A 14421-nucleotide genomic window follows, 5' to 3' on the forward strand; every position below is an offset into this window, starting at 1 on the left:
TTGAGTCTGACTAGACCTGATATTGCTTACAGTGTACAACACCTTAGTCAGTTTCTTAGTCAGCCACGAGAGCCACATTATCAAGCTGCACAGCATCTTCTTAGGTACCTGAAAGGGACTGTTAATGCTGGTTTATTCTATTCATCCACTGCCTCCTTTAATTTGCAAGCATACAGTGATGCAGACTGGGGTTCGTGTGCTTCAAGTTGCAGATCTTTGAGTGGATACTGTATATTCTTAGGAAATTCCTTGATCTCTTGGAAGACTAAGAAGCAGGTTACAGTTAGCAAGAGTTCTGCAGAAGCAGAATACAGGAGTATGTCCTATACTGCAAGTGAACTAGTTTGGTTGGTTGGGTTACTCAAAGATTTTGGTGTTGACATCAAACTTCCCATTCCTCTTTATTGCGATAACAAAGCTGCTCAACACATTGCTTTAAACCCCGTCTTCCATGAGAGGACTAAACACCTCAATATTGATTGTCATTTTGTTAGAGACAAGCAATTGGAAGGATTTCTATACACTCAACATGTTAGGACTGGTTTACAGCTTGCTGATGTGATGACAAAAGCACTTGGGAAACAAGAACATCACTTCTTTACTGCAAAGCTAGGACTCAAATTGTTCCAAGATCATCCATCTTGAGGGGGGGATGTGGAATATAGAGTTAGTTATATTAATAGTCTGTTAGGAATTAGTTGGTTATAACTAACTTATGATTGTACCTAACACACTAGTATAAATACCACACTATCGTATCTCATTAGTGGTGTTGATCAATAATAATTCAGATTACTTCTCTCTCTTCTTATTTCTCTCGTCTCTTTTACATTCATCATCATCATACAGTTTGATCACTATGATCTAGTTTCACCATAGTTCATAGAAAATTCACGTGGTACCCTTGAACGTTGCCATTTTGCACGTGGTATCCAACTTTTTAAGTTTGTGCACATGATATCCTTGAGATTTGATTTTCAAGCACAACGTGCCTTTTTTATCGTTATTAAAGTTTTCAAATGAGCATAAATCATAGATCAAAAATCGGAATTCACTAATTTTTTTCTCCAGATTGATTACCTTTTCAAGATCTATAAATTGATAAAACGAAAATGGTTATTTGGAAATTTAAGATCGAAGATATTATTGATTTGAGATTTTCGTTAAAAAAAACCCTATAAAATGTCAGTCGACAATTTTTTTTCTCAAATCGTAGATTATGACGAGATATTCATTTTAGGAAAAAAAATTGGCCTATTCTGAATTCCAGTCTAGGAGTTATGCGTAATTGAGTTTTTTTTATTGCGACAAAAGGGTATGTTGTGCATGAAAATTAAACATGAAGGGTATTATGTACACAAACTTAAAAAGTTGGGTACCACGTGTAAAATGACAAAGTTCGAGGGTACCACGTGAATTTTCCGAAGTATTATTTTACAAACTCAATTGTTTATTAGAGATAATTGTAACTAATGAAACTTTATTTTGATACATATAACATTAATATAACTTTTGTTGCTTCAATACAAGTATACAACTTCTAATATATAGCATAAAAAATAGTCATGTGAGTTCTTGTTTAAATTTTCTTACCGAGTACATTAATATTATCAATATCAATTTTTTATATTTTTATTAATATGTACCTAAAGATATAAATAAATGAAAACGAACATTGATAAACGTGTATAAACCAAATGTATAAAATTGAATGAAATGGGTGAAGTATTTCTTAATGAAATAGTACTAACTACAGTGTTTTAGCCCTAAATCCATAAGTGAGCCGACCCAAAATGCCTCATACCGAAGCTAACCTGTCCGAAGTGATCAAACAACAGGTCATTCGAAATTGACCTAAAACGAGAAATGACCGATCCGATCCAAAAGGTTTGGCAAATCTGAAATGACCAGACCCAAATTGACCGCCCATACCCGATCCGGTTGCCCCATTTGCTCTCACCGCTACCATTGTTACTTCTACCAAATCACATTCGTAATATGATTAGATAATTTCAATTACTATTAGATTGGATTGAGATAAACAGATTGACATGGACTAATTGTTTAACATTGAAATACATGTTGCATGGTTTTATAACAACTTATCGCCAGTGAGAGACATTGTTACCGAGAAAGTCCATCTCAATTCAAAAATGAAAAAGTGAAGAACATAGCAGCAGTAATTCTATGATACGAAGTAGAAGGTATGCTATAATCATTTGCAACCAGGTAATGGGCCACCACAGAGGCACTTGTTGTGAGAAAATACGACCGGGTCGACCCGCTTAAACCGTCGACCATTTGGTATCGGGCCACAAAGCTTGTTATATCTCACATCAACTGAATCAACCGATAACGTCCCAAAACGTTTTGGTAGAGATCCATATATCATATTATGGCTTATGTTAAAGCCCGCTAAACTTCGACCCAAATCGACATTTGAAAAATCGAACTTGAATTGGTTATTATCAATGTGAACATCGATAATAGCCGTATTCGCCTTGTCAAACAAAAATGAAGCATCCCCAGTGAGTTTATTGTGAGCTAGTTTGATCATTACTAAATTGTTGCGGCCTAATGACTTCGGAATGGGTCCGGTTAATAGGTTATTGGATAACGATAGGGTTGTGAGGTTACGCATGTGTCCGAAATATTGTGGGATTGGGCCCGTTAGGGAGTTGTATTCAAAATCGATTGTGTTTAGGTTCTTGAGCTTGGCTAGAAAAACGGGTATAGGTCCGGTTATCTTGTTTGAGCTGAGGCGAAGGAAGTTAAGATTGGTTAATTGGCCAAATGTGGTAGGTATCTGACCCGTCAGATCGTTGGAAGCGAGGCAAAGGAAAGTGAGTCCTTTTAATCGGCCTAGAAAACTCGGGACTGGGCCGCTAAATTTACTAAAGGATAAAGCAAGTTGGTTAACTTTTGTTAACCGGCTCAAAAAACGAGGGATTGGGCCGTTCACTTTGGTTCCGGAAATAAAGAAGGATGTGAGGTTCGTCATCCGGCCTATATACGACGGTATTGGGCCGGAGAGGTTGGGCACATCGCTAAAGTACAACCCGCTAAGATATGGAAGTTGGTCTAGTAAAGGTGGGATTGGGCCTTGGATATCATGGGCTTCTATGAAGCTTATAGAAGTGACATGACCTTGTTCATTGTTACATTGGATGTCCTTCCACATTACACAATCTGTATTCGGATCCCATGACGAAAGTGAAGACGGGTTGCCTAATATGTTTTTTATGCGAAGGAGGAATTTTTTGTCGTGTTGATTGCAAATCTCGGGAGAGCTTTGCGAGTTAGAAATATTGAAAGTTTGCAAGAGGAGAAGGATGAAAAGAGAAAGTAATTGAAAGATTGATATAGTCATTGTTTTGTGGAATTGAATGATTGTGTACACTTCACTAGTGTTATACCGTCAGTGAAAGTGTGTAAGTTGAGGTCTTTATATAGAAATGATTTCATGCAAAAGTAATATTTCCTTCATTCCGAAAAATAATTATTTATTGCTTTTGGCAGAAAGATTAAGAAAATGTGTAAGAATGTTTTTGGATCACACAAATCACCCTTCCCTCGTACATGAAGAGACCCACAAAAAAGGCGAAAAATGAAAATGAGTAATTATTGACCGATACACCCAAAAAAGAAAATAGATAACTATTTATCGATACGGAGGGAGTAAATAAATAAACGAACACCATACCTATTTTTATGGAAGTTTACAAACATACCCTACACCAATCGAGGATAACGTATGGGCACTTGGTACACGTTCACAATCGTATTCTTTTAGGCAAATTTTTATTTAAGACGGATATATTCATCTTAAACTTAAAACGGGTCAAATATACACATATGAGAGGAATGAGGCAAAAGCAGAATATATTAGAAAAACAAAAACAAAAAATCTATCTTATATATCCGTGTGGGATGACATTTAACCCGTTTTATTAGTAAGACAGATACCCTCATACCCCTGTCTTAAATAAGACTAACTAATATTTATAACGGCCTTAGACGAATCGTATGAAACAAGCTTTGATACGCTCGCTAACGGGTATCGTAGTAATAATGAATAATCTTCTTCAATTCGATATTTTACATAATTTTGTGTAAGGTCATTCTCTAATATTTTAGACGTCCAATCAATATACAATGATAATTTCTCAAATCTCACAAGTTCTTGGAAAAAACACAATAAAATAGGATAAATATAGACCTCATATACATCACAAATTCACAAGTTTTAATTTGGAATCCTTTCACATCCACAAACTAAGTGTTGTAAATACATACTACTAATCCAAGAATTTACAAAAGAATGTCCTAAGATAATCATCCATCTTATAATCAAATTCCTAAATCTCTATATCACCTAGTCACCTATAATAACATTTACAAAAGAATGTCCACGGATTGCATATGTCAACTAGCTTAATTGGTAATTATCATGACACATGGTGCTCATGATCATTACTTAAGTTTAAAACCCGCCAACGCTAAAATCGCCCTAATAACTCCCTTTACATTGAAAAAAATTGTCCCAAGATATCCTCACATTACTTTCTCTTTAAAGAAATATGGTCCAAAGTTTCTCTAAAAAAATAAGGTTCACAATGAATATGAAGAACACCATCTTGTTGATAACCAAACTCATTAACATCTAATTGAAGCAAATTAAGAATAGAAGAATGTGTCAGTAACTTAGTTGGCACCATAAACCTTTCTTCTTCCTCCTCAAACTTACCAACCATAATTGGTACAAACCCTCTCCTAATCTCTTGTTTAAACCCATTTGTATTATCATCATAATGGTTTAGTTTGGAGTATCGAGGCGGTGATAATGAAGAAGAGTATTGATCCTTCTTCTTCACTAGCTTTCCTATAAGATCCTTCATCTTATAAATTTAATGTTTGTGGATATATATGTGCTAGAATTGTTGATTAGTAAGATTATATGAATGAATGAATAAATTGACTTATATAGAAGGTATATAGGTGTCTTTCTTAAACAGTGAGGTTGTCGTTTTCTTCTTGTCGGACCCACATACCTAACATTTTTGAAGCATCCTAAAATGTAGTCAAAGTAGTTGAAGATTGAATTGTTCAACTATGGTCAATGACATGCGCTCTTCCACGTTTATTCCACTATGGAGTCATATATTATTAGAAGTTAATTTCCTTGAAAAAATGGAGCAGATAAGGTTGACCTAGGACTTAAAAGTATACCCGGCAAAATCAACCCGATCCGAAAAAGTTGACCCGAGATCCGAAATTGACCCGAATGACACCCGAAACCCGAATTTATCCGACCCGACCCGAAAATGACACGAGTTTTTATAGACCCGTATTAACCTGACTCGAAATGACCCGACCCGAAACTACCCAACCCGAAAATGACCCGACAAAACATAACTTTAATTAGCCCCAAAAGACTTGAAATGCCTTTTTCCTTCTTAATCATTGACCCGAAAATTACCCGACCCGAAATGATCCGATCCGCTTGACCCGAAACAACCCAACCAACAAACCCGAAACAGACCCGTAAACTCGAAATGACCCAACCCGAACTAACCCGAAATGACCCGACCCGAATTGGCATGGCCCGAACCCGACCCGTTGACCCGATTTGCCAGGTCTACTGAAAGTAACCAAAACTAGCTCAATTCAAATATGACCCGTAATTCAAATTGAGCCGACCTGACCAACAACCGACCCGAACCTTGAAGACTCAATGTTGACCCCACCAAAAAAGATCCGATTCAAAATAACTTAAAGTGGCCCAAAATTGAATAGAATGGAGGAAGTATTATTTTACAAATTTAACTATTTATTAGGGATGACTGTAACTAATGAAACTTTATTTTGATGCATATAACATACATTAATATGACTTTTATTGCTTCAATACAAGTATACAACTTCTAATATATATCATAAAAAATAGTCATGTGAGATCTTGTTTAAATTTTCTTACCGAGTACATTATCAATATCAAATTTTTATATATTTTTTTTTTTTTGGTAAAATGTGAGCTTTTCATTAATAAACAAAGACATACATCAGGAATACACTTTCATCAGTTTTGATTGACTTTACAAGACAAAAACATACTAGCAATGAATACTAATCTGCAATTTCTTAAGCCAATGCTGATCTGCCATCATCACTGGTCCTTTTAGAAGCATCTGAACTCTTGCTTTCACTAGTCTCTGAATGTCCTGCACTAGGATCTCAGGTCTGGTAATCCTATGCTCCAATATTCCCCGGTTCCTCTCCAGCCAAATTGTATACCAGCAGGCTAATTTAGCCATCCTGGCTACCTTCTTCTGCAGCTTAGATAAGATAGCAGATCGACGATCATCATGTCAGACATTGCGACCATTGTTCTAATCGCTCTATGATCCTCAGTCCATACTGGCAATCCCCAAACAAATGCTCATGGGATTCTGTAGCAGCTCCACAAATAATACAGACACCATTGTCACACAACCGTAACTGGAACAACTTCTGCTTGGTATTCAGAGCTCGCTATTTAATTAGCCAGCCTATAATAGAATGTTTAGGCACACACCAAGCATCCCAAATCTCCTTATGCCACTGTACAGGGGGGTGCACTCCCTGTAACCAAGCATACCCAGAACCAACACTGTAACCTCTAGTATCCTGCCATACATTATTCATATACCCAGCACTTAGCAAACCTCTCACCTTGCAAATGTTCCTCCAGTTCCAATTGGAATCAGGGGAGGGGTATATGTGTGCCAGTCCTGGCCTTTTAGATACACATGGTCTATCAATTTTTATATTTTTATTAATATGCAATTAAAGATATAAACAAACGAAAATGAGCATTGATACATGTGTGTAAACCAAATGTATAGAATTGAATAGAATGGATGAAGTATTTCTTAGGCCTTGTTTGGCCTAGTTTGTAAAAGTATTTTTGAGTTCAAAAACACTTTTTTGGCCAAACACATAGTTTTCTAAAAGTTAAACAAAAATTCTCAAAAGCTAAAAATCCATATTTTTGCCCATAAAAATAGAAGCAACTATTTGTTGTTTCTGCTTTTGAAAAATTAAGTTTGAAAAACAAAAACTCATTTTTGAGAATCAAGGCCAAACATGCTCTAATAATAACAGAAGCAGGTTCGTCAAGCAAATTATAAATGACGGATTGGATTGACAGATTTGACGAGTATATTTAATTAGCAGATTTAATGAAAGTGTTTGGTAATTAGCGGATTTAAGTTAATAAATTGTTGTATCTATGGCGCTGTTTGGTAAACGGCATATTAGCCAGTTTTTAGCATATTCAAGGAATTTAGCATATTTGACCAATCAATATGCTAATTTTAGTGTTTGGTAAACAACATATTGAAACAGCATATTTGGGGTCAATATGCTGTTTTACAATATGCTGCTTACCCCAGCATATTGTAAAATAGGAAATTTTTCTCCGTTTTACAAAGAAAACTAACAATCCACTAATCGTAATTAGGGGTATTCATTGGTCCGGTCTGGACCATAAAAACGCGTGGACCGGACCGGACCAAATGGACAAAAGTGTACCAAATATTATTGTTATTGACATGTTTTAGCATATAAAACTAGAACTCGAGAAGTTCGTAACGATCAAAATAAACAACATTATTTTCTTACTAGATTTAACTACATAATTACACATCTTATAATACGTGTAAACAAAGTAGAAAATAAAATCAATAATATTACAATTTTAAAACTTCTTTTCTTACATAACTTCGGTCCATGGTCCGGTCCGCGGTCTATTCGGTTTGGTCCAGGACCGGACCGAAGACCAAAGTCGAGTAAATAGGTGGACCGTGGACCGGACCAAACAAAATTCGGTCCGGTTTGGTCCGGACCAAATGGTCCGGTCCGGTCTGGTCTTTGGTCCGGACCACTGAGTGAACAACCCTAATCGTAATCTGCCAATTACCAAACACTGAAATTAATTCTGCTAATTATAATATGCTAGTCAAACATTCTGTTAAAATCTGCCATTTATAATCTGCTTATGCTGAAATTAATCCGCTGTTTACCAAACAGGACCATGTGTAAATGGTTGACAGATTTAATTTTCACAATCTACTAATGTGAATATGTTGGGTGGAGCAGCATATTGGAAAGCTAGTGTTTCAATATATCATTTACCAAACACGTAAATTAGTAAATTCGTGAGTCAAACATGCTAAAAGACTTGAATATGCTGAAAATTCACTAATCTATTGTTTACCAAACACCTTAATGAAATAGTACTAACCAAAGTGTTTTAGCCCTGAACCCAGAAGTGAGCCGACCCAAAATGTCTCATACCGAAGCTAACCTATCCGAAGTGATCCAACAACCTTTCCCGGGACGTGCTTGGGTTTTTTTTTTTTTTTTTTAGAAAAAGATAACTTGAAAACGAGCATTGATACACGTGTATAAAACAAATGTATAGAATTGAATGAAATAAGTATTTCTTAATGAAATAGTACTAACCCAAGTGTTTTAGCCCTGAACCTAGAAGTGAGCCGACCCAAAATGCCTCATACCGAAGCTAACCTATCCGAAGTGATCCAACAACGGGTCATTTGAAATTGACCTAAAACGAGAAATGACCGATCCGATCCAAAAGGTTTGGCAAATCTGAAATGACCAGACCCAAATTGACCGCCCATACCCGATCCGGTTGCCCCATTTGCTCTCACCGCTACCATTGTTACTTCTACCAAATCACATTCGTAATATGATTAGATAATTTCAATTACTATTAGATTGGATTGAGATAAACAGATTGACATGGACTAATTGTTTAACATTGAAATACATGTTGCATGGTTTTATAACAACTTATCGCCAGTGAGAGACATTGTTACCGAGAAAGTCCATCTCAATTCAAAAATGAAAAAGTGAAGAACATAGCAGCAGTAATTCTATGATACGAAGTAGAAGGTATGCTATAATCATTTGCAACCAGGTAATGGGCCACCACAGAGGCACTTGTTGTGAGAAAATACGACCGGGTCGACCCGCTTAAACCGTCGACCATTTGGTATCGGGCCACAAAGCTTGTTATATCTCACATCAACTGAATCAACCGATAACGTCCCAAAACGTTTTGGTAGAGATCCATATATCATATTATGGCTTATGTTAAAGCCCACTAAACTCCGACCCAAATCGACATTTGAAAAATCGAACTTGAACTGGTTATTATCAATGTGAACGTCGACGATAGCCGTATTCACCTCGTCAAACAAAAACGAAGCATCCCCAGTGAGTTTATTGTGAGCTAGTTTGATCATTACTAAATTGTTGCGGCCAAATGACTTCGGAATGGGTCCGGTTATTAGGTTATTGGATAACGAAAGGGTTGTGAGGTTACGCATGTGGCCGAAATATTGTGGGATTGGGCCCGTTAGGGAGTTGTATTCAAAATCGATTGTGTTTAGGTTCTTGAGCTTGGCTAGAAAAACGGGTATAGGTCCGGTTATCTTGTTTGAGCTGAGGCGAAGGAAGTTAAGATTGGTTAATTGGCCAAATGTGGTAGGTATCTGACCCGTCAGCTCGTTGGAAGCGAGGCAAAGGAAAGTGAGTCCTTTTAATCGGCCTAGAAAACTCGGGATTGGGCCGGTAAATTTACTAAAGGATAAAGCAAGTTGGTTAAGTTTTGTTAACCGGCTCAAGAAACGAGGGATTGGGCCGGTCACATTGGTTCCGGAAATAAAGAAGGATGTGAGGTTCGTCATCCGGCCTATATACGACGGTATTGGGCCGGAAAGGTTGGGCACATCGCTAAAGTACAACCCGGTAAGATAAGGAAGTTGGTCCAGGAAAGGTGGGATTGGGCCTTTGATATCACGGGCTTCTATGAAGCTTATAGAAGTGAGATGACCTTGTTCATTGTTACATTGGATGTCCTTCCACATTACACAATCTGTATTCGGATCCCATGACGAAAGTGAAGACGGGTTGCCCAATTTATTTTTGATGCGAAGGAGGACTTTTTTGTCGTGTTGATTACAAAACTCGGGAGAGCTTTGCGAGTTAGAAATATCGAAAGATTGCGAGAGAAGAAGGATGAAAAGAGAAAGTAAGTGAAAGATTGATATAGTCATTGTTTGTGGAATTGAATGATTGTGTACACTTCACTAGTGTTAGACTGTTAGTGAATGTGTATAAGTTGAGGTCTTTATATAGAATGGTTTCATGCAAAAGTAGTACTTTATTCATCCCGAATAATAATTATTTATTGTTTTTGGCAGAAGGATTAAGAAAATATATAAGAATGTTTTTGAATCACACAAATCACCTTTCTCCTACTTGTACATGAAGAGACCCACAAAAAAGGAGGAAAATGAAAATGAGTTACTATTGACCAACATCAAGTCTCCCTTGTGACGGGTATATCCGTCACAAGCTTGCGACGGGTCAAGTAATACCATGTGGGGTAGATAAGACAAAATAGAATGTTGCTCCCTAGGCACTTTGCTTTTGCCTTATCTATCCTACATGGGTTGTATTTGACCCGTCACAAATTTGCGACGGATATGTCCGTCACAAATGAGAATTTGTTATTGACCAATACACCCAAAAAAGAAAATAAATAACTATTTATCGATACGAAATGAGTAAATAAATAAAGAAACACCATACCTGTTTTTATGGAAGTTTACAAAGATACCCTACACCAATCGAGGATAACGTATGGGCACTTGGTACACGTTCACAATCGTATTCTTTTCGGCAAATTCTCGTTTAAGATCATTATATTCGTCTTAAACTTAAAATGTGTCATATATACACGTATGAGATAAATAAGATAAAAGCAGAATACATTAAAAAAAACAAAAATTTATCTTGTATATCTGTGTGAGATGACATTTAACCCGTTATATTAGTAAGACAAATACCCCTATCTTAAAGAAGACTAACTGATAATCTAATATTTAATTATTTATAACGGCCTTAGACGAATCGTATCAAACAAGCTTTGATACGCTCGCTAACGGGTATCGTACTCGACATGTTTCGTGGTCGTCGAGAACTCATTAGATCAATTATCATAGGATATCATAAAATAATAGACTAATAATCATCAATGAATATATATAAAAGAGGGTTTTTTCAGGCACTCTCAGAGACTCCAAGTTTTTTAAATCACTTTAAAAATAAAATAAAAGCAATTTGTTAAAAGATAAAAATCTCTAATCTAATTGTGTTAAATAGATAAGGTTTTAATATATTTTAAATTATATATGATAGTTTGTTATCATAATGTATTTGCACATCACTCAATTTGAAATTGACAATACAACATCACAATTACCATACTTGCCTACCAATAGTTCACGTAATATACCTATATAAACTACAATAACATTCACCATCCCCCTCCCTCATATTCACTGCATTTTTAAGCATTTTTTTTAATAATTATTGCCCTTGATTTATATGTTTGACATGTTTATTATTTTTCTATTGTAATTGATTGTATATGGAATTTAATTTATAACGTATACGATATACCTCTAGGCTCTAGCAAGATAACCAGTGAATTTTATTTTGTTACTTACGAAACTTTTTTGACTGACCTTGGCAGGATTTCTTACCAAGAGTCATGACCTATTGCTTGGATTAATAGGTATCACTTTAACTTGCCTTATTTTATTGTGCATCATTGCTCTTTTCTTTGTATACCTTTATCTAGATATTTAAGTAGAAAAGTTATCACGATTTAAAACGTACTTTTAATAAATTTGTTTTGTGATTATTTATTTATTTTTGTCGCAGGTGTAGATTGTCGTACAAGTTGATAACAATTATTGTTCTTCAAAAGGGTTGATTACTTTTATTTACATCTTCTACACTTCATTACAATCATTTCTTTCTCTGTTTCATTAAGCTTTTGAGTGTTCATCAATGGCGTCTTGTGAAGCCATAGCAGTGAGCTTCGTTTGTGTCTCAGCTCAGTTTCACATGGTATCAGAGCAAGGATGTTTGACCTTAATGAGTCATAAACATCACTCAGTCCCATGAGGAAGGTGAGAACCTTCTCTTTAATTGAAGCATCCAGAATCTTTTTTTGCAAATTACAGGAGCATTTATTATAAGAATATTATGATTGAATGCTTGATTGTATTCAATTATCAAAGGAGTATAAATACAAGTTACAGTCAACTATTTTTGAGATAGTGTAGAAATATTATAGCCTAATATAAAGGAGCTATCAAAGGAGCTAATATAACAAATTAGGAGAGTAAATAATTAACAAATAATTTACATAATTTATATATTCTATCACTCCCCCGCAGTTGAAACGGGAGTAGAGCGAATGTTTAAACTGTCTCGAAAATCATCAAAAAGGACCAAAGGCAGGCCTTTGGTGAAGATGTCAACGATCTGATATCGAGACGGGATGTGACGAACCCGGACTTCACCGCGTTCGACTTTTTCACGCACAAAATGGATATCCATTTCGATATGTTTGGTCCGTTGGTGTTGTACCGGATTTCCAGAAAGATAGATTGCGCTAACATTGTCACAATAAACTAACGTAGCCTTTGGCATAGGAATATGTAACTCGACCAAAAGATTTCGTAGCCAACAAGATTCGGCAACAACATTAGCAACTCCGCGATACTCGGCCTCAACACTGGACCGCGAAAGAGTGGGCTGTCTTTTGGAGGCCCACGAGATAAGATTATCACCCAAATAAACACAGTATCCGGATGTAGAACGACGAGTGTCGGGACAGCCGCCCCAATCAGCGTCCGTGTAAGCCGTAAGAGCAGTGGGCAGAGACGGGCGTAGCCATAGACCGTGGGCAGTAGTTCCACGAACATAGCGAATGATACGTTTGAGTGCATTCATATGCTCATCTATCGGGTTGTGCATGAATAAACACACTTGCTGTACCGCGTATGATATATCCGGCCGTGTGAAAGTCAAGTACTATAATGCACCAGCTAGGCTGCGGTACAGACTAGGGTCAGCACAGGGAGGTGACGGACTAGCACTAAGCTTAGGCTTAGTGTCAACCGGAGTGGCGGCCGGTTTGCAAGAGGACATGCTAGCGCGGGCAATTATCGTCTCCGCATATTTGAACTGAGACAGAAACAAACCAGAGGAGTGCTTTTGAACCGAGATACCCAAGAAATAGTGGAGAGACCCGAGGTCTTTCATGGCGAATTCGGAGTGCAGCTTGCTCATTATTAATTTTCGCAAACGGTCAGAGGAGCAGGTCAATATTATATCATCCACGTAAAGTAAAAGATAGGCAAGATCAGTACCTTGGCGATAGACAAATAAAGAATGATCGACTTTGCTTTGACAAAAACCAATATGAGAAGCATAGTCCGCAAAACATTTATACCAAGCACGAGGTGCCTGTTTGAGACCATAGAGGGATTTCCGGAGAAGGCATACATAATCGGGACGGAACTTATCACGATAACCAAGAGGCTGATGCATGTAAACCGTTTCATTAAGAGCTCCATGAAGAAATGCATTCTTAACATCAAGTTGATGGATAGACCATTTCTTAGACAGGGCTAGACAAAGAACGGTGCGGATGGTAGCGGGTTTTACAACCGGACTGAAAGTCTCACCACAATCAACTCCCACTTGCTGCGTTTTCCCGTCACCTACAAGACGAGCCTTATACCTTTCAAAAGAACCATCAGAGTGCACTTTATGTCGAAAAATCCACATAGACCTGATTATATTAACATTAGACGGTCGAGGAACAAGTTCGCAAGTCTTATTGTTAATTAACGCTTTATATTCGTCATCCATAGCAAGCTTCCAATTAGGGTCATTTAGAGCCGACACGGGGTTGCGTGGGATTGGAGATATGGCAACTGTGTGGTTCAAATTATGGGTCGTGGGGGGCTTGCTGTATTTTGGATTTGGTTTATAAATACCATGGTCAGCGCGGGTAGTTGGTTTAGACACAGTGTTGAGAATGGTTCGTGGTGGAGGTGTAGGCGTGGTGTGGGCAGGAGAGGATGGAGTTGGGTCGTGGTTGGGATGGACACACGACGTGGTAGGGTCAAGTGGAGGAGAGTTGGGCTCGGTGGTCAAGTGGCGAAGGACATACAGGGACATTCCATCATCTAAAAAATCGTAGGTATGTGAGTCGGGATTATTAACCTTATGAAAAGGAAAAATATGCTCATCAAAAATAACATGACGGCTAATGATACTTTTATTAGTAGACATGTCGAAGCATTTATACCCGCGATGATTAGACGGATAGCCAAGAAAGACACAAGGACGAGACCGGGGTTGCAATTTATGAATTGTCGTAGCTGGGATAAGAGGAAAACATAAACACCCAAACACTTTAAGATGGGTATAAGAGGGATCACGTAAATAGAGCATAGACAGAGGCGACCTATAAGCTAAAAGTTT

At 37.2% G+C, this 14421-nt stretch overlaps 3 protein-coding genes across 3 annotated transcripts; all 3 read right to left on the reverse strand.

Annotated features, from left to right (window-relative positions):
* Positions 1 to 2112: 2112 nt before the first annotated feature.
* Positions 2113 to 3370, reverse strand: LOC141594934 (polygalacturonase inhibitor-like). Its single transcript, XM_074414915.1, has one exon. The coding sequence runs from the start codon at positions 3368 to 3370 to the stop codon at positions 2216 to 2218; it is 1155 nt and encodes a 384-aa protein (XP_074271016.1). The 3' UTR covers positions 2113 to 2215.
* Positions 3371 to 4559: 1189 nt separating this feature from the next.
* On the reverse strand, positions 4560 to 4898 carry LOC141594935 (auxin-responsive protein SAUR71-like). Its single transcript, XM_074414916.1, has one exon. The coding sequence runs from the start codon at positions 4896 to 4898 to the stop codon at positions 4560 to 4562; it is 339 nt and encodes a 112-aa protein (XP_074271017.1).
* A 3949-nt stretch (positions 4899 to 8847) lies between these two features.
* LOC141594250 (polygalacturonase inhibitor 2-like) lies at positions 8848 to 10124 on the reverse strand. Its single transcript, XM_074414384.1, has one exon. It carries the CDS (start codon positions 10122 to 10124, stop codon positions 8970 to 8972), a length of 1155 nt encoding a protein of 384 aa, XP_074270485.1. The 3' UTR covers positions 8848 to 8969.
* Between the last annotated feature and the right edge of the window lie 4297 nt (positions 10125 to 14421).

Source organism: Silene latifolia, chromosome 8 (assembly GCF_048544455.1).
Source record: "Silene latifolia isolate original U9 population chromosome 8, ASM4854445v1, whole genome shotgun sequence".
NCBI lineage: Eukaryota > Viridiplantae > Streptophyta > Magnoliopsida > Caryophyllales > Caryophyllaceae > Silene > Silene latifolia.